The sequence below is a fragment of the Aspergillus pseudodeflectus genome (genome assembly GCF_044049435.1).
Source record: "Aspergillus pseudodeflectus strain CBS 756.74 chromosome Unknown BJX68scaffold_40, whole genome shotgun sequence".
NCBI lineage: Eukaryota > Fungi > Ascomycota > Eurotiomycetes > Eurotiales > Aspergillaceae > Aspergillus > Aspergillus pseudodeflectus.
In genome coordinates this window covers 124,024-143,285 of record NW_027263816.1, presented here as the reverse complement: position 1 = coordinate 143,285, position 19,262 = coordinate 124,024, and the positions used below count along the sequence as shown (strand labels likewise).

The following is a 19,262-nucleotide window of genomic DNA, read 5'->3' as shown; positions in this document are numbered from 1 at the left end:
ACATTAGCTTATTGTGCTAAGCATGGCCTCAGCGTTGAGGTCATCGCGACGCAAGAGCTTTTCTCACCTGAACGACCCCAAACGACCATTTCTATTTTTGAACAACAGCCGCGATCAATCGCTAGACGACGGGTCACCGAGTCGGCCTCTTTGTCTTGACGGCTGTCCCTGTCACAGGATGGATGATCTCGAATGTTTTGGTGGGGTTTCGCTTTCAGCCAACCGCAGCAATTCCATTGTGAAATCATCCCCCTTTTCTATGTTCAATAATGGGTGTGAGCTCCTCTCACCACTACCACAGTCTTCAAAGAGAACCGGGTTTGTTCCATCTGGCCTGTGGTCCATCTGAGCAACGATGACTACGAGACTTGGATGGTGTTCAGACCCGAGATGGACAGCCCGAGGCACCCACAACCACTGTAAATAGAGGACTAATTCCACATTTGCAACTCAAAATATCTTGACTACTTGGTTTGCAAATGCTCTTCTGCGGAAACACGATAAATGTTTGGTCTGTTCTATGGTATGTCTTCAAATTTACCTATTAGGTACTAGGACTAGTACCGTTTCTCGTCCATCACTTTGATACTAGCGCGAGTAAGAGTCAGACGTAGCGCTTACTCTTCATGAACTTCAGTAATGATACTGGCGATGAGAGCAACGATGGAGTTTCCCAGCCACTGGACCAGGCTGGATGAGAGCCAGCTGATACACGCGAAAGAATCGCACAAAAGAAGGCGTTCTTGAGAAGCTTGGCTGCATACAAGTATTCCCCCCATAATTCTAGTAGACTGCATCAATGCAGTCCATAGTAGTTGGGGTACACTATATAGATACCAAGACTAGGCATACTCTTTGATCCAAGACCCCTATGGACTATCTTACGAGGCGGAGCCGAGTGCATGTCAAGAAGTAAGGTATTCTGCCCTCTTCTCGCCATGTGGCCAGCAAGGTAGGACCTGGTGTAACTCGAGTTCATTCCTTAACGACAACCGGTAACTACATGTCATCAGCTTGTTTCTCCTTAAATCGTTTCATATCTCCATTAATGTTGTCTGGAATATAGAGCTGCAAGCGAATATTCAACCAATCCAGTTGCTACCTACGTAGGTACATGTTGCTCCATTGCCAACCGTCTCTGTTGTGTGTGTTTCCAAGTTGGCTCCAGAAAGAACGTACATTCCTCGCCGGCTGGAAAACGCTTTGTCTCGCTTGCCATGATAATTGCCAGATCCCACAGATGACTTCTCCTTTACAGTGCGACTACAACAGTGACTGTTACTGAAGCACTCACTTTTCAGTCTAGAGAATCAGAGCAACTCGACGTCGAACTTTTGCTGCCGCATGTTCGAAGCCTCACGCTTCCTGTGCACTTGGATATACCATGGCCATCCATTGGAATCCTTGCGCCGCGTCTTCAAAGCGCATACAGCTCCCACTGCTCTCCGAGTTGACCTCGCTCTATCTAAGCGCAACCCTCGCGGCATCGACCTCACTTCTGACTAACACTATTCGAGGGGCCGGCCAGACTTTCAGCTTCCAGCCTGTCGGAGGTATACAAAATTGGCTGGAACCGGTACTGACGCCCTCTTATAGTCGAGTGACCTGATGTTGCGCCCGTAGCATAGGACTACCAAGTTCCGGCACGCTGCTCAACTCCTTAGGCTGCAAGCTCAGCCTGGATTGACTGCGATGTCATGGTCGCGTCTCCTGCCGTAGCTGCTCCAATCCCAGTCAAAACCCTACCTGTTAACGAAACCTTGTCCAAGGGATCCTCCACCATATCGACATTGCCGCTAGTTCCGTCATCCGCATCCAAGCCGAGCTTCACTGGTCATATTTCGGGTCCCTCGTCATGCGCACAGTTGGCCATTCACCGATAACTTGCGTGTCCCGACTGTCCTAGGTGCTAGTTGAATTGGGCTAGACTTTGCCGGTGAAAAGAGTGATCGATTTGCGTCGACCGAGAACGTTGATGATGTTCATCCCTGGGAAGCCCTCGTCGTAGAGGGGGGTTAGTGAAAAAAAGCGTGGGAAACAGAAGTGAAGAAAAAGGAAAAGAAACCGAACTTGAAAAGATTTAATCCCTCGCAAAACCTTGAAGTCCTCTACACTGTGCCTAACCTCCTAGGATCGGGATCGCAAACCCCCTCAGCTGTTGAAACTAATCACCCAGTGTACCGTCTCAGTGCCCACCACGGCGCTACTTAGGCAGTAGCCACTGAGGTTGTGCCTCTAGGTGACGTGAGCGCGCTCAGTTGGATGAAGGAGCTAAAGTTACTTAGGTAGGCATCTATGCCCCGTTACCCAATTCTACATATAACGTTCAACTTCTTGGAATGTTTATCCCTGAGTCTACTATTCTGGTACTTACGTACTGAACTCAAAGGTCGGCTTTGCATATCCGATGATCGCCACAATGCCTGTGACGTTGCTGTGGCGGCAAAATATACTTCGCTCGAACTGAGGGTTATAGATCGGCTGAGACCTCGGATGGAACTCTACCTACCTTGTCGTGAGAGTTCAATGACCACCACTGGGAAAGCTTGATGGAAAACAAGCAATAGCTAGCCTAATGTGATAGGTTTTATTCTGGATCGGATGACTAGACGTACGCTTTATGCGATGTGCGGATTCGTTCAGTTTGCGAAATAACCCGAGTCTGCGCTGAAGTATATATCGTGTGATGACCCCCGATTTGAATCTTTCCTCCAATCAGGTCTTCAGGCCTGTAGAAAAGAAAAGCTTAGTAGCTTGGCTAGTTAAATGACGTCCAGTCTAGAAAAAGGCCTGGCGAGGGGCTGAAGTTGACACTTGAACTATTCATGAAACGAAAGGACGTCGTGTACTGCTTACAGAGTAGTCTGGGGTGATTTCAAGCCACAACCGTCCGTTACCAGACTCCTACTACTAGTATATTTGGAATTTCCACAACAAGCAGCAGTATGGACATGTCCCGTTTGGTCCCCACATGGCCAACCAACCTCTCTTTTTAGATAGATAGGAAGATTATATTCCCCACATCTGAACTACTGCACAACATTTGTGTACGCAGAACAACGGTTGTCCGGAGCTTGCAGTTTAGTCACGCAACTGAAGAACTATATGAGCGCATGCGAGAGAGTCGCCCTTATCGACAAGGCTACGGTAGGATGAAAGTATCAAAATTCGGACCACGACCTGCGGCAGCTTGCCTGATTGCCTGATTCCCTCATTGCCTGGTCGCCTGGTCGCCTGGTCGCCTGATCGCCGGAACTGAAGCCAGAGTTAATAAAACAGGAACAATGCCGCAAGACAAGGTCGATTACGAGACCAAATGCCTTAGAGTTGGGCATTTTTCCAGCTTCTCCAAGTAGAAGGATACTGCACGATCATGCCATCGTGGACGCCGGGGAGAGTCATTGGATGAATACGCAAGGAGGGTTGGGAGACTGGAAGGGAATAATCTCCGCTGATATATGAACCAATTGTTCTCATTTCTCATTCCATGTTCCTGGTGGGAGATTCTGGCATAGTAGTGCGGTATGTGAGCAGCCAGGCGATAGTTGAGAAATGATATCAAGCTAGCATGAGTAGCCGCCGGCTCGAGGTCAGCTTCGGGTCGGGGTATGCTCGACAAATGGGATATCGCGTCTATGAAGACACGGCATAACGGTGAGGCTGGATCATACGCGGAGGAGATGGACCCTTGATCTCCGGGTAAACAAAACAGGAGGTGGTGGTGCTAATATGGCGATGTAAGGGGTGTCTACTAGTTGATGTGCACAGTACGTGCACGAGGATATCTACCAGTTATCAGTGAGCGCTAAGTGAGCATTGCGATAGTCAGGCCAAGGCCGCGACGACAAATGGCCTAAGTGGACCCTTTCTGTATGAACAGTCTAGTAGCAAGGCGGAGTCTACTCCAACTTTGATTTCGAGTAAGGCTGAGGATATTTGGACTATCCACGATGAAACTCGCAGACCCGGAACGCTTGATATCAGCTTTCAGACGATGTAATTCAGCCATTCTGTCAGATATGCGAGCTTGGTTGAGGTTGCAGCCAGACTTCACTTTCACATGACAGAGTGTGGTTGTAGTAGTAGTAGTAGTAGTCGTAGGAGCTTGAATCAAGCTAAATTAGTGGATCCATACATGATCGTGAAGCTAGCAGCCTAGCACGGAACTGGTAAATGATATCAAAAGCTGGAAGGATAATAATGAGGCCTATCGAAGGTTTGAGAGTTTCCAAGGACAATAAATTAGCTATGGCAAGGTCATGGTACACCTTCAGTGTTCGGCTTGGGACAGAGAGACAAAGCACAGGTAGCTGACGCGCGGTGTGTGGGATGACGCCAGCAATGTCAGAAGACGAATCATAACTTAATTGACCAGCAGAGCAGACAGAGTTAGTGAGAGGAGGAAATAACCGGAAGTGTGAGCGACGGAAAAAACAGCAATTTCCGCAGACCATCGTGATCGCAGGTATCAAAGGTGAGTTGAAGAGTGTGTGTCCAGATCCCCAGAATTGCTGCTGGGCGGTCTCGATCGCAGCCAGACAGAGCTTATTCCAGAAATTTAAACAGCTTATCTCCCATCGTCCCTCCTCCTCTCTTCAACCTCTCATGCTCACTACTTCATCTTGCTCTCCTCACCAAAAAGTCTGAGTATTTTCTTTTTCTTCTATATTTCACATATTATTTTTTTCCCCAGGCAGTTGTTCCCTAGCCGTGCCTTCCTTTCTCCTTCAATCTCTTTCCCACCCCGGACTCTTTTTTTCTAAGCTCTTGTGCTACCCTCTTCTCCTCACCTTCGTCGTTAGTATAAACCAGCACCTAGCCTTCGCTCTCTTTCCTTCATCCACCTTTTACTTGGAATATTCTTACATATTTCGCGGCTCTCCGACTGTTGCCATCCCCCGTCTGCCTGCCCGCCCACGTCGTGCAGCTCCCAACGGTCGCCATCCAGGGTCGATCTATCAGCTCCCAGCCATTCTGGGTGTCATGCTTGCTTTCTCCTGTGTCACAGCTGCTTGACGTTAATGCCGTGCTTGGCCTGTGGTCCACATTCTCACTCTCCAGCGCTCCACTAATCACGCCGGACTGCCTCTCAATCTGCGCATTGTTGCGCATCCTCCTTCCATACCAGCTGCAATTTCGCTCAACCCTTCCTCCCTCCCCCCTTGCCGCTACGACCCATCTCAGCTTCGAACGCTTTGTCGATTAAACCAGACTCGCATCTTATTTCCTCCGTTGCCTCCTCTTCTTCTCCACAACTCCACAAGAAGTACATGAAGCCCTCCTTCGAATTTCGAGCTTGCCGAGCATGCACAGAGTGTGGTAACGCCGCAGTCCTCTTTCGACGTTAACATCGGTCTACGGCTACTTGCTGGACTTTAGTCTAGCAAACGGAAAGGGAGAGATTGCCATCGCCCTGCGTTTTCCCTCACGTTTATACTTCTTCGTTAATTATTTCGACCTCTTTTTTTCTTGCGACCCTCACCTGCCAGTCCTCCCTTTCGTCCCCCCTTCACTCCCCAGCGGACGCTACTTGGCTCCAGTCTCAATCAAAATTGAGCCTATTCTCCGGAAATTTCTCTCCCTCCCTGCTTTTTCACCTCCTGTCTTGGCCTGGGACCCTTCGTGAGTTTTCTCTTTCCACACAGGCATCACAAACCAAGTGACTGATCGTGCTTCTTTCAAGACTGACCTTCGTGCCGCTCGCCGTACGTGCAGGGATCTCGTGCCTTTGTCTATCGATCGTCGACTAAGAACGTTCGTCCATTGAAAGGAGAACGGCCTCTTCGACGGCAGGAAACCGAATTGAATCCGATTGTCGACGGGCATCTCTGCAGAATATATAATTGATATTGATAATACCGTGCACAGTCAACGCTTGGGCAGTAGCAATGCCAGGAAGACGGGTGCGTTGGGACTACCTCTAATGGATAGCTATAGTCTATATACTGACGGGATCCTAGGTGCAATCGAACGGATCCGCCATGGGCTCGTCAGACCTACGGGCGTATAACGGAAGCTTTGGCAGCGGGCTTGAGCACATATGGAACAGTACGTATCCCGGTGCATTCAGCACAAGCGATGTTCTAACGCGCTACAAGACTCCTCAACCACGAATACAGAGGGACCATCCGGCTCTAGCTCCTTATTGCCCTCCTCGGACGCCGATGGGTGGAGTAGCAGTCAACGAAACCTTTCTTGGCCGTCGAGACCACAGGCCAACGGGATAAACACGTCACCAGTGCATAGCCGCTCAGTTGATACAAACGGTATCTCTCTGGCTAATGGTACTGATACCAGTAATTTCTCACGATCAGGACAACCCTATGTGGGTGCCTCTCGTTCAGGCGAAGGAAATGTGATGGACTTAAGGCATTTTGCCAGAGGCCCTGCTACGCCAAGCTACCAGGCGCAATCTGGGCACGCAACTCCCAACACGAGGGCGGATGAAACCGGGTCTTTGAACATGTCCATTTCTCAGGAGGCTCTACAGCAATTGACATCTCGCAATGGCTACGCTCATGCCTCGCGCAACTCGACTTCCCTTGTTGCTGCACAGAGGCCAGCGCATAACCACTTTCCTTCATTCCATTCCGAACGTCAGTTTGAGCAAGTGAGCACCGGCTTGGACAGACTTCAATTGAACGAAACGCAGAACGCCTCCAGCCGTCCTCAATATACCTCCCGTAATTCTTGGGATACGTCGCTGTCCAGGCACAGGTATCCAAATACCACCGAGGAGAACGGATATTCTGCGCAGCACATGATGTTGCCGGCGGATCTCGCGTTGGCGGGTTCAAACCATGACGCCCAGCTACCATATCAACTCGGGCGGCCATCGCGTCTCTTCGACGCCGGTTACGTTTCACCCGCTGAGCACACTGCAGGGGAGGGCACCTACTACACAACGCGCCCAAACGCTACGAATCCCGCTCAGCTTTATCGAGACGCCCAGGTCCAGCAATATACAGACAGTGTTGCGGTGCAGACTAGCAACAGGCTACGCGAACTACAATCTCTGGAATCCTCCAGCGCCCTCCAACAGCAAGCTTTTGCACCCACGTATGATCATGGCTTTCACGCTCAATCATCAGTAGCAGCGCAATCATTTATTCATAATCTACATCTCAACCCAGCAACTAATCCTCCTCGACGCCCAGCGTCCCACACTCGTCCTACCGCGCAGGACAGTCAGTCTAGTCAATTTCTGCAAGAGTTCAGAGCCCTTTGGAATAGAAGCAGGCACCAAGATGTGAAGATTAAGGTAGGTTTTTAATTTTTTCAATTTTCTTTTTAAATACACGGCGCGACAGAAAATTGACCACAACAGATCTGCTTCGGGCATGTTTGCGAGCTGAGCGGTGACCAGGTGGGATCTCGAGCCCTCCAGGTCAAGCTGGAGACAGCCAACAGCGACGAGAAGGAGCAGGTATTCCAGGAAGTGTTACCCAATTGCATGCAGCTCTCTCAGGATATCTTTGGCAACTATGTTGTCCAGAAGCTCTTTGAGCACGGCAATCAAGCCCAAAAGAAACTACTTGTCCAACGCATGAAGGGCAACATCCTGTCTTTGTCTTCGGCACCTTATGGGTGCCGCGTTATTCAAAAGGTATAGTACTTTTTTTTTCTTTCAGCTCTACAAACACCCCGCGGAGGGGGAATGGTTAGGGGTGACTCGCTGAACAGTGACAGGCTCTCGAACACGTTCTGGTTGACCAGCAAGCATGGATGGTCAAGGAGTTGCAGGAAAAGGTCCTTGAGTGTGTGCAGAATAATAACGGGAACCATGTGATTCAAAAGGCCATTGAGAGGGTTCCTACTCAATACACCAAATTCATTGTCAACGCCTTCCTGGGCTCGGTGGAGAAGCAAGCTACGCATTCTTACGGGTGTCGGGTCATCCAGCGGATGCTCGAGCACTGTGAGGAGTCCGATCGCAGGTCATTGCTTGCCGAACTCCATGCTTGTACCGATAAGCTCATTGAGGACCAATTTGGTAACTACGTTATTCAACATGTTATCCAGCACGGCGAGGAAGAAGATCGGTCAAGGATGATCGAAGTGGTCAAGAAAAAGGTTGTTTCACATTCGAAACACAAATTTGCTAGCAACGTCGTGGAGAAGAGCCTTGACTATGGAAACGAAACTCAACGCCGAGAAATCATTGACCAGTTGATAGCCGAGACGCCAGCAAACACGCTGGTTCTTAACGAACTAGTTGGTGACCAGTACGGCAACTATGTCGTCCGTATGTTGAACTCTCTATCTTGAGCATTGTTATCCTTGTTACCAGGCTCGCTACTGACAACCCCCTGCAGAGACGATCCTTAATCACTTGGAAGGGGAGGAACGGCTCCAACTTGTGGAGCGCGTCAGACCTTTGGTGGCCAACTTGAAGAGATTCAGCTGCGGCAAGCAAATTGCGGCGCTCGAGAAGCTCATCGGAGACTCGAGTCCTGAGCCAACCGTGGCGGTCCCTGCTTCGAACCATTCATCCACTACTCCTCCCAACTCACACAAGTCGTCACCGCAGCCTTCGAAGCGCTCGGTGGAGGATCGCTTTGTGGAGGCTCCCCCAACACCCCCACCGACTGACAACCAGATCGATGGAGCAAACTTGGCTGGCTCGGCCCCTGATTCCAGAGCATTCACAACTAGCCTCTAAGTCGGCCGGCGTTATTTCTCGCAACATACTTGTTTTATCCCTGTTTTGAACATTTTATTATTACGAGCGACACAAGAATGGTCTCGCTATAGGGCGTCCCAATTTCTCCAATAACCTCACGGCTTGATGGCGTACAGTATGAAAGACATGGGCATGGCCGGAGTACAGTTTGAGGTTTATTTTTCCCCTTCTTTTATACTTGCTTACCCTTATTTCTTACTAATTGTGCTTTTTTTTTTTCTTGTTCATTGATTCATGTCACGGAGAAATGAGGGCCCGTCCTCATAACTCATGAAGGTTCTGCTTTTCTAATGTTCAAACATGGAGGATCGGCGTCTTGCATGGCGAACAATGGATGGGAAATACTGGTTTGACGTTGATGACTTCGTGGGCTTACATGATGGGACCTTTGAACATATGCTGAATACGAGACTGCTATAATGTCAGCTGGACGAAAAGCGATTGTCAGGCATAGTTAGGATGAAAGTGCTGTACTTAATAAGTAGTCGAGGCTGTCTAGATACTTGATGGTGTTAATTAGGTATCAATACTACACACATTGCTCCAACTCAACTCTTTGAGTCTTTTCTTGTCTTTTACGACTAGCGGGTCAACAGTTAAACCCTTCCCTGGTCACTTTGTCCTGCTAAATATCACGTGATGGCAATCCCGTGCGCAGATCCAACTTTACCTGCTCAACTTCACTACCCTCCAGTCCATTCTTCAGTCCAGTTCAGCAACTACCTCAGAACACACAAACACCTCCAATCCTTTATCATACACTGCACAACCGATTACTACAAAACAGCCAATCCCACAACAACAATCAGACACATACTACAAGACCCTCGTCGCAGAAGCCCGCAAGCAAACCACAAATCCCAGCCCCGATCACTTATCTAACATGTCCTCAAACGTGGGCCTCTCCACCCCACGCGGGAGCGGTACATCAGGCTACGTTCAAAAGAACCACGCCTTCCTCAAACCGCGCAACTTTGGCTCCGGCGCACCATACCCACCGCCCTCAACCTCGTCAAAAGATTTCGGCTCAGAAGCCTCGGGGGGGTTTAGGCATCGACAGCCCGATAAGGCGATTCTCGAGCATGAAGCGAAGCGCGAGATTGAGGTGAAGGTTCTTGAGGAGCGGGAACGGCTTGAGGAGGAGGATGAGGAAAGGGAGGAGGGGAAGAGAGAGGGTGATGTTTTGGGAGAGGAGGAGATTGACAAGAGGTGCGAGGAGCTCAGGGAGAGGTTGACAAAGGAGTTGGAGGAGGGGAGAGGGAGGACCGGCAATGCGGGGAGGAATGGTGCTGGCAGGAAGGGGTTCAAGGCGTATCAGGTGCATGAGGCGGCGGAGGCTAAGATTCGCGAGAGTGAGCGGTTCAAGAGGGCGTTGGGGATCAGGGGAGATGGAAATAATGCTCCTGCTGAGCGGGGTGGAGAGAGAGGGAGTGCGAGGGAAGAGGTTGAAAAGAGGAGAGAGCGAGAGAGGCAACGGGAGAGCGAGCGTGATTGATACACGGACAACAAATCTGGGTCTTTCAAATTGGCGTTTTCTGTTTAGGTTCGGCGTTGGAGGCATACGACTGGGTTGCATTCCAATTCATATTCAATTCATATACATAGCATGACACGGCATACAGGCTGGCTTGCTTGCTCCAAGGGTATTATTCTACGAGACAAACTTTTCAATAACCCACCCCTCCTTCGGGTCCTTCCTCTGAACGACCTTTTTCGCCGGCAACGGCCACCCAGTACTGCCGACCTCTCCCACCAGCGATGGGATAACATAGCACGCCCTTCGCTCCGGCACACCCTCCAGTTGTTCGATCTTCCCAATCGGCTTCCCATACTCGATCAGCGGGGTCCCCTGCGCTAGTGCAGAAAGCTGGAGCCCACTCGGCGTAACGAGCGGGTACATCCTGATTCTCGGGACGTCACCGGCGACGACTGACGGCGCGGCCTGCTGGAGATGCGAGTAGATGATGTACTGCGGCATTTCCTTGGGTGAGAGCTTCGCGATGATCGATGAGGGGTGCACGAAGACAGCGCGCTCGTTGAGCTCCTTTGCGGGGCCATCGCGCGAGCGGAAGAGGGTGAAGTAGGGAACGTCGATTGCGCGCTTTGGGGTACGCTGCATCTCCGGTGGGACGGGGGCGAGGTCCGCGCGGATGGCGACGTTGTCGATGAATCCCGCTGTGACGATCTGCTTGAGCGCCTTGACCTGCTTCTCTGTTGGTTCTGGGAGGCGGGCCTGGTATGATTCGACGAGACCCGGGTTGTTCGTGCGGACGATGTCGGTTAGTTGGCGGCGAAGCTGTGTAGCTTCTTTGAGGGCTTTGGCACGGAGGAACATCTTGTCGCAGAAGGAGTCGGGGTCTGAGGGCGAGGCGTAGCCGTATGCGCAGATGGAGGAGAGGTACTTGAGGGCGTCGGAGGTGGCGTCGTGTTTGGCAAAGAGCCGGTGGGCGCGCGCGTAATCCTTATGTCGCTTCTCGCGGGCTGTGTCTTCGAGACGGTCTGAGTTTTTGTAGACACCTCCGTCTGTTGGTTCCTTGCCTGGGACTGGGTCGATTTGATTCTCGGGAATGAACAAATCCCCGACGGCCAGGGCGGCTACGAGCGCAATGACATAGGGCATGCAGCCATGCTGGTGGCCGACGTAAATCATCTTGCCGAATCTAGGGGAGAGAGGGTACGTCGATAGGCTGTTACCGATGGGGGTAATCTTGCCGTCAGAAGAGAGAGCACCTAGATTCTTCAAAAGCTTCTCTGCCTTTGCAAGACCCTGTCGGCTAGGGGGAGTAGGAAAAGGGAAATTGATGACATTGTGGAGACCCATGCTCTTCATCTGTAGGACGACACCTTCAATAGGCGTCCTCAGAATTTCTGGTTCCGTGTACTCGGCGAATTCACCTTCATAGATGGCGGACGAATACATCCGGTAGCAGTGGCCAGGCCCAGTTCTACCAGCACGACCGGCTCTCTGGTTTGCGCTGGCCTTGCTAATCCAGTCGATCTGGAATTTCTGCACGCCTGTTTCCAAGTCATACTGCTTTTCCTTTGCTCGACCACAATCAAAGACATACTTGATGCCTGGGATTGTAAGACTCGTTTCCGCCACGTTTGTCGCTAGCACTATCAGGCGCGAGCCCTCTGGAGGTGGCTCGAACACCCGCAGTTGTTCTTTCGTGGGGAGCTGTGAATACAGAGGCAACACGTGGACTTTCGTGGACGCATCCATCGCTTCCTCGTCTCCTCCAATGTCGAATTCGTCGTCTTCTTCGGGGTCGTCGAGACCTGTAATCTCAAGGTCGCTGTCCTCATCCTCAACATCGGCGGCGTTGGAAATATCAACTTCGCCAATTTCCAGGTCCTCTGTTTCTAACGGCGCGTCATTCGCCGAAATCTGGACCTTAGCCTGGGTTACCTCACCCCGCTGCGTTGGCTTGAAGGCCTGCTTCAAACGCTTGGAGAGCTGTCTGATTTCATTCTGACCTGTCAAAAATACAAGCATCCCTCCTGGGGGCAGCTTGCGGTGACCTCTAGAAACTTTTCTAAATGCCTCTTCAACATAGTCGCGGTGCGTGCGCCTAGCAAAGTGAATTGTGACGGGGTACTGGCGGCCCTCTGCCTGGACGAGAGGGGGAGGACCTTGCCGGAAGAGGCTTGGATTCTGTGTAAAATCAGAGATGCGTAGGGTCGCAGACATGATCACAAGTTTCAAGGGCTTGACTGAGGGGTCCTCTTCAGCCATAGCTTTGCGCAGGTCGACGATACGGCTGACCATGCCAATGAGAATGTCGGTGTTGACACTCCGTTCGTGAGCTTCATCAATCACGATGATGGAGTACTTGCTGAGGGAAAAGTCCTCTGCGATCTCTCGAATGAGAATACCATCGGTCATGAACTTGATAGCCGTCTTGCTCGTAGCTGTGCTCTCAAACCGAATTTGGTAGGACACTTGATCAGAAAACTGCCCAAGCTCGTCGGCCACACGCTTCGCCATACTCACTGCGGCGACTCGACGGGGCTGCGTGACTCCAATCATGCCAGGGTTTCCGCTCTCAGGATTGCCATGGCCAGCTTCGAAGAGGAACTGCGGAAGTTGTGTGGTCTTTCCGCTACCAGTGGCTCCCCAAATAACGATTGCCGAGTTGTTGTGGATGGCCTCCATGATCTTTTGTTCCTCTCCGACGACCGGAAGTTTAAGACGCGCCTCCTGCACTTCTTCAGGCCGGTTGACCTGGACACTGAATGCCTTGCGATATGGGTTTCCTTTGGTCACTTGTAGTTCGAGGGGTAACGGCTCCTCTTCCTTTTCCCTGACGGGCAGCTTGGACTGGTCTATAACTTGTTGCAGTTCTGCAGTTATTGGGCCAGTCTGAGGCTTAAATCCAACGGCTTCATTGATTTGTTGTCTTGCCCAGGATTTAAAAGCCGATTGTCGAGGTCTGATACGTCCATTGATATTCTCTTCTTCTTCTTCTTCATCGTCCTCATCCTCTTCTTCGTCGTTGTCATCATCATCATCGCTGTCCTCTTCGTCCTCCTCCTCTTCGTCATCTTCGCCCTCGTCTTCGCTTTCGTCGTCTTCTTCGCTTGTCGAGTCTTCCGAAGCGTCTGGACCTGATTCGTCGTTCTCCGTCTTGTTTTCTGTGCCAACTTCGGGCTCAATATCCTCGCCCTTCTCGCTATCCTCGTCGAAGCCCTCCCACGGTATCTCATCTGCTGTCACTGCAGGCTTGGCTTTGGGCGCGCGCTTTCGTTTTTTGAGAATTGGGAATCCGTCCGGTCCGAGCTCGAGAGGGCGCTTCAACCCAACTCCACTCATAATAGCCGGCGCTACTTGATCCGGGGCGTCGGCCTTTTTACCCGAAGCCAAGTATTCATCGTCGGACTCGTCGCTCGACCAATCCGGCGCATTACGAGGTTCGTCGGCCGCGGCCACTGTGTGTCTTTGGGTTTCGCCATCATCCTCCCTCTTTCGCTTTCCAAGCTCTTTCGAACTTTGGAGACCAGTAACCTCGACTTTTGACTGAGAAAGCTTCTTGAGGAGCTCGATGTTCTCTTCTTTCTTGAGTTTATTTTCCTATACAGAGTTAGAATTGGCGTTGACGAAATCCTTGATTGGAACATACAATATACTTGTCTAAGCGCTTCTGCTTTTTCGCAGATATCTTCGGATGCTGCGCTTTCAATTCATCACGGAGTTTCTGCTTCCTCGCTTCCTTCTCGTCCTTGGAGAGAGGCGCTATCTCCGCCGCATTCGAGTCGACAGCATTGGATGCCTGCTGTTGTCGGTGTTTCTGCTTTCTCTGACGGGGAACAAATTTCGGCATGATGCCACCGTCCTTCTCCTCGAAGACAGAAAGAAACCAAGAAAAGCTAGTGTAGAAGTGGATAGATTGTTGGTGATTTTTGCTGAAAATTTCAGGGACAGTAAAATTATGCCGGACTTATATTGTCGGTCCTCTTGGCGGTCAACAAGTGCTCCCCACTCTCGAGGGAGTATCCTTCGATCCGTGACTATTTACTGAGTACATCTATGTGATATTCTTGCGGAACATTTTTTTTTTTCATCCGACATTAGCAAGCAACACAAAGAGCGCAATAATATGGCAGATGCATTAAACCTAAGCCAGCTCCAGGAGCCTTTGGACCTCCCATTCCCCGCATCCACCAAGCAAGTCTCTGGAGACGTCAAAGGCATTCCCACAAAGGTCACAGCCATCAAATTCAGCGACAAGATCCTGACTACCATATCTCAAAAAGGCCGACTAGGTCATTGGGTTCGTGACTTCAGTCCAGACGTGAAAACGAGACTCCCGCTAAGCGCTGCTGCAGCTTCATGTTCCACTGGAAAACAAGAATCCAGGCACAGAAGGCCTTCATACAATCCCTGATGCAGAGAATGACGGCCTTCTTCCAATGAGCAACTTGACAGCTACCTCAGTTCTCGGTGGTCGCGCGCCTGGTCATGAGATTGTTGGTCAGCTTTATGCTCGTCAAATCGCAAGTGCCATTGTCACCAAGACACCGCATGAAAATCGTCTGCTTGTTGTTGGACTGGGGTTGGAAACAGCCGAGGCTGACCGCGACATTTTCTTTGCCATTGTCGATCTTGTTCTCCAGTGCATTTAGGAGGAAGGGGTACGATCAACTCACTAACTAGGACGCAGAGTCCTGGCCCCTACACCCCTCTTCTCTCTTTCGATTCTGGCGTTGGGGAGTTTGCGCTCGTGAAGCAACTTTTCGATGACGTCCCGTTCGTCTGCTGTAAAACCTCTGAAGTTCAACACGCCGAGGAATTCAAATGCTCCGCTGAATAGACATTTGATCAGCTGTCTCTCGTCAAAGCCATTCAACTTCCAGTTCTCGGTGACGACAATAGACAGTTTATAGATGTGAAGCGGTTCATTGTTGGTCAAGATAGTGATGAACTCTTCAAACGACCAACGGCGTTGCAAGGCAATCTTGAGATCTGTCGCCCCAAGGAAGAACAAAACAGACCCAAGTGGTCGATACCATCCAGCCTTGTGGATGCGGCAGGCGCGTTTGATCCAGCTGTGCTGCCTGTGACCACAGCAAGGCAAGGGCTTGGGGAAACGCGTCAGGATGTTTGCAGTGAAGACGCCATATGTTCTGACAAACACCTTGCGGTAGCTGAGGGAATGATATAGGGCTATTGAAGCCTCATGATAGATATCATGCGACACTCTGAGAATGGCCAGGTTTCCAATGCCAGTGCGTCGGAGTCTTCCTATCTCAATTGCCGTCTCGTCGTGCTCGAACAACTCTCCGTAAATCTGAAATCGAAGGTGAAGAGGAAGGCGAAAGAGGTAGCAACACAGGCGCTTGCCTCCTCGCTTAAGAGGGCCCCGGGTGATCTTCTGACCTTCCGAAGCGACCTTGTCGTGATAGCATTGTTGCTGGCTGCGATCTTCGAATCTGAGGATGCGTTTTCCCGACTCGTCAAAGACGGGTTTGTAGAAACGAACTACAACACTACAGTTCACGATCAATCAGTAAAATTCTGCCTGTCTTCTGGGATTGGCTTACCCTGGGTTTCTTGGGTCTAGGCGCTTCGAGCACTGAATCAGTTTGCTGCTTATAGCCTCCATGGTGGCAGGGCTGACACTATCGGCCATGTTGAGCTCAGCACAAGTTGATGTCTAAGAGAACGGATTCGAGTCAAGATAGTAAGTAAGATAGTTTGGGATTGGAGATTGGGGGTAAGGGGGGAAATAAACACCATAAATGCGCTGATTAGGGTATATCTCATGCTTGTAATTACTTATGTACTTATCTGGCCTTGGGAATTAATATACGATTTACCCTTTTTAATACTAAAAGCAGTAGATATCTGCATTAAACATATTTCTCGAGTTAATGAACCTAGAGACTCTTAACAAGAGCTTTAGCAGTAGTGTATATGCCATGTAAAGTAATCTCATTCCTGTCTATACCTGTACAGTAGAAGTGCGATTAAAGACGTCGATATTGCAGCCTGCCAAGGGAGTTTACGTACACTGGCTATTTCAGGCAAGAGGCCAGAGTCTTTGTTTTTAGCTTTCAATGTCACATACAGTTTGACCCCGCCAGTGACTCCTTATACGTTCTCGCTCCTCTGTCTAGAAACCTGAATCGGTCAGGTCACGTGCTTTGGCCGAGGAGCAGCCGTCTCGTCAACCTGCTTTGTGACATCTACCCTTCAACATCTCACTCAACCTATCCTGCATCGAGTCTATCAGATAATTATTCTTGGAGGAGCTGTGAGACTGTTTGCCCCTGTGGAAACAGTCGGACTCGCTTTAGTCGAGTGGAACCTTTCGTGATCGTCGAACCGTCCTCTCAGTACATCAACCATAACACAACAATCAACGGCGTCCAAATCTTATGTGTTCGTTTGCAGAAACTCAATAGACTCTGCACTCCCGCATAGGCTTTGATAGGCCTGGGTTTTCCTGCATCCACGGGTACCACCATGGAACCTGACTCTGAGGATGAGGCTCTCAGAGCAGCCATTGCTGCTTCGCTAGAAGATGTCCAACCTCCGGTCCGAAATCAAGCCAACAACAATGCGAAATCTGTCGTGGATTTAACAGGAGACTCGGATGCTGACGATGTGATGCCCACCTTCCCCAAATCCAAGTCCGTCATCGGCTCTGAAACCAGTCGCGAAGTCAGTGTGCTTGACGACGCGGAAGACGAGGACGAGGACTTGGAGAGGGCGATCGCACTGTCTCTACAGGCGGCTGGTGGCCAAGATGACCCCCTGGTTGAGACAGCTACTACCCCCCCCGTCAAGGAACAGACCCGGGTAAAGGATGAAGTTTTGCCAAAGAATAACGCGGAATCGTTCCTGGGTCTGGATCGGAAGAAGATGGAAGAGGAGCGTCTTGCGCGCCTCGCGAAGAGAAAGGCCGAGGATGGTCCCGGTCCTGATCAGCGTAATGTGAAGCATCCACGAATTGAGGCTCCGGTACAGCATACACAAGCTTCAGGACCATCATCTGCGCCGGCGATTCAGTTTCCAGAGGGTACTGTCAAGAAGACGTTTGCTTTTGGCTATCGCAGGACGCCTGAAGATATCAAGATTGAAGAAGTCCTCCAAAAGTCGAATCTCGAGTTAGCTGTCTTGAGCTCGTTCATGTGGGACATGGAATGGCTTTTCTCCAAGGTTGACCTGCGGAATACACGGTTCATAATGGTCATGCAGGCAAAGGATGATGCCACTGTAAGTCTCGAGATCTTTCTGCGATGCTCACTGCCACCGACAATTGTCGCACCAGGGACTCGCCTTTGCTGATGAAACAAGAAACGGCAATATGAGTCCGAAACAGCATCGATGAAAAACTTACGTTTATGCTTCCCACCAATGGACGGTCAAGTCAACTGCATGCACTCCAAACTTATGCTTCTTTTCCATCCAGGGTACCTCCGGATCGCGGTTCCAACCGCGAATCTCGTGCCCTTTGACTGGGGAGAGACAGGCGGCATCATGGAGAATGTACGCCTCTCTTCTTAATCTACTTATAGCCAGACTAACGGCCTCAGAGCGTATTTCTCATTGATCTTCCCAGGAGGGACTCGACAGTACCAACGAACGACTCAAAAACAAACTTCTATATTGATCTTATGTATTTTCTCAAGGCCAGTACGTTGCATGACAACATTATTGCGAAGCTGAAGGACTTTGATTTCAGCAAGACCGCACAGTTTGCATTTGTTCATACCATGCATGTCTCACTACCCATCTTTGCGGATCAATCACTAACACTCTATGTCAGCGGTGGCTCTCACTTGGGATCTTCATGGAAACAGACAGGGTACTGTGGGCTAGGTCGCTCGTTGGAAGCTCTAGGCTTGAAAACAAACACACCTATCAGCCTTGACTACGTGGTACGTATTCTCTTCCATTCTCCGCAAATATAGGCACACATTGATCAGAAACCAGACATCCTCCCTCGGCTCCATAGTCCCCGATTTCATGAGATGCATCTATCTCGCCGCACAAGGTCCGCTCCTCTCCATCTCTATTCTCCCAGCAGACTCCTATCTCACGAATAATAACAGGAGACTCTGGTCTAACCGAACTAACCCTACGAACATCTAAATCTCTTCCCGCAAAAGATCCCACCGATCCGCGCCGCCTTATCACCGCAACCACAGCCGACGAATGGAAAGACAGAATGCGCATATATTTCCCATCGCAGGAGACGGTGCTGCGTTCGAAAGGCGGACCCAACTCTGCAGGCACAATCTGTTTCCAGTCAAAGTGGTTTGAAAATGGGAAATTCCCTGTTCAAGCGCTAAGGGATTGCCGGAGTGTGAGGGATGGGATGGTGATGCATAATAAGGTACGTTTCCGTCACCGATTCAAGATTGTAATCGATTTAAAATTGGAGTCAATCGGGTGCTAAAACAACCACGGGATTAGATCGCCTACGTCCAACCAGATAAGCCGATCCCTCTTTCAGAGACGACAGAGTGCCCAGGGTGGGTGTACGTCGGAAGCGCAAATTTCTCTGAGAGTGCATGGTACATCCCCTACGTTACCCTATTTTCTTTCCTTTCCCCCCTCTTTAGCAGATCGAGAGCAAGTGCTAAATTACAATCTCCAACAGGGGCCGCCTTATCCAAGACCGCAGCACAAAACAGCCGAAGCTCAACTGCCGAAACTGGGAATGTGGCGTCATCGTACCGGTCATCAAACAAAAGCCAACAACAACAAACGCGGAACGAATCACGAACACCTCCGCGGAGGGATCCTCGAGCAAACAAGTTAAAGGAAGCGGAGTGGAAGAAAACACGCGCCTCCTGGATATCTTCGCAGGGACTGTGCCCGTCCCGATGCGAGTTCCGGGCCCGCGATTTGATAGAACCAGGAAGCCGTGGTATTTCATGGAGATGGACTGATGGATAGGGATACCTGGTATATGTACTGTGCGCTAGGACAGTATGGCACGCTTGAGTTAATGCCAACGGCATTCGTATCTTCTACTTTTGGAAGCTTAAGGTGGAAGACTCATGAACATGGATTATACTATGAAAATTTCTTATTAATGCTAAGTAACCATTATGAAGAGTTTGGGAT

At 50.3% G+C, this 19,262-nt stretch overlaps 6 protein-coding genes across 6 annotated transcripts; 4 read left to right on the top strand and 2 right to left on the bottom strand.

Annotated features, from left to right (window-relative positions):
• Positions 1-5,888: 5,888 nt before the first annotated feature.
• BJX68DRAFT_269547 (mRNA-binding protein PUF3) lies at positions 5,889-8,662 on the top strand (the record flags this gene model as incomplete). Its single annotated transcript, XM_071046378.1, has 6 exons — positions 5,889-5,903; positions 5,961-6,048; positions 6,099-7,261; positions 7,328-7,606; positions 7,690-8,245; positions 8,316-8,662. 6 exons carry the CDS (start codon positions 5,889-5,891, stop codon positions 8,660-8,662), a joined length of 2,448 nt encoding a protein of 815 aa, XP_070896238.1.
• A 593-nt stretch (positions 8,663-9,255) lies between these two features.
• Positions 9,256-10,256, top strand: cwc21 (U2-type spliceosomal complex subunit CWC21). Its single transcript, XM_071036603.1, has one exon. The coding sequence runs from the start codon at positions 9,567-9,569 to the stop codon at positions 10,176-10,178; it is 612 nt and encodes a 203-aa protein (XP_070896237.1). The 5' UTR covers positions 9,256-9,566; the 3' UTR covers positions 10,179-10,256.
• Positions 10,257-14,076, bottom strand: BJX68DRAFT_147325 (ATP-dependent RNA helicase ECM16). The gene is made up of 2 exons (XM_071036602.1): positions 13,804-14,076; positions 10,257-13,754 (listed from the first exon to the last, which is right to left on the bottom strand). Exons 1-2 carry the CDS (start codon positions 14,002-14,004, stop codon positions 10,335-10,337), a joined length of 3,621 nt encoding a protein of 1,206 aa, XP_070896236.1. The 5' UTR covers positions 14,005-14,076; the 3' UTR covers positions 10,257-10,334.
• A 204-nt stretch (positions 14,077-14,280) lies between these two features.
• Positions 14,281-14,806, top strand: BJX68DRAFT_269544 (uncharacterized protein; the record flags this gene model as incomplete). The annotated part of the gene is made up of 2 exons (XM_071046377.1): positions 14,281-14,454; positions 14,510-14,806. 2 exons carry the CDS (start codon positions 14,281-14,283, stop codon positions 14,804-14,806), a joined length of 471 nt encoding a protein of 156 aa, XP_070896235.1.
• A 23-nt stretch (positions 14,807-14,829) lies between these two features.
• On the bottom strand, positions 14,830-15,813 carry BJX68DRAFT_269543 (uncharacterized protein; the record flags this gene model as incomplete). The annotated part of the gene is made up of 2 exons (XM_071046376.1): positions 14,830-15,670; positions 15,725-15,813. 2 exons carry the CDS (start codon positions 15,811-15,813, stop codon positions 14,830-14,832), a joined length of 930 nt encoding a protein of 309 aa, XP_070896234.1.
• Positions 15,814-16,378: 565 nt separating this feature from the next.
• BJX68DRAFT_242771 (uncharacterized protein) lies at positions 16,379-19,201 on the top strand. The gene is made up of 8 exons (XM_071041041.1): positions 16,379-17,402; positions 17,484-17,675; positions 17,723-17,904; positions 17,956-18,067; positions 18,123-18,183; positions 18,242-18,525; positions 18,606-18,706; positions 18,793-19,201. The coding sequence occupies exons 1-8, from the start codon at positions 16,650-16,652 to the stop codon at positions 19,082-19,084; spliced, it is 1,977 nt and encodes a 658-aa protein (XP_070896233.1). The 5' UTR covers positions 16,379-16,649; the 3' UTR covers positions 19,085-19,201.
• Positions 19,202-19,262: the final 61 nt, after the last annotated feature.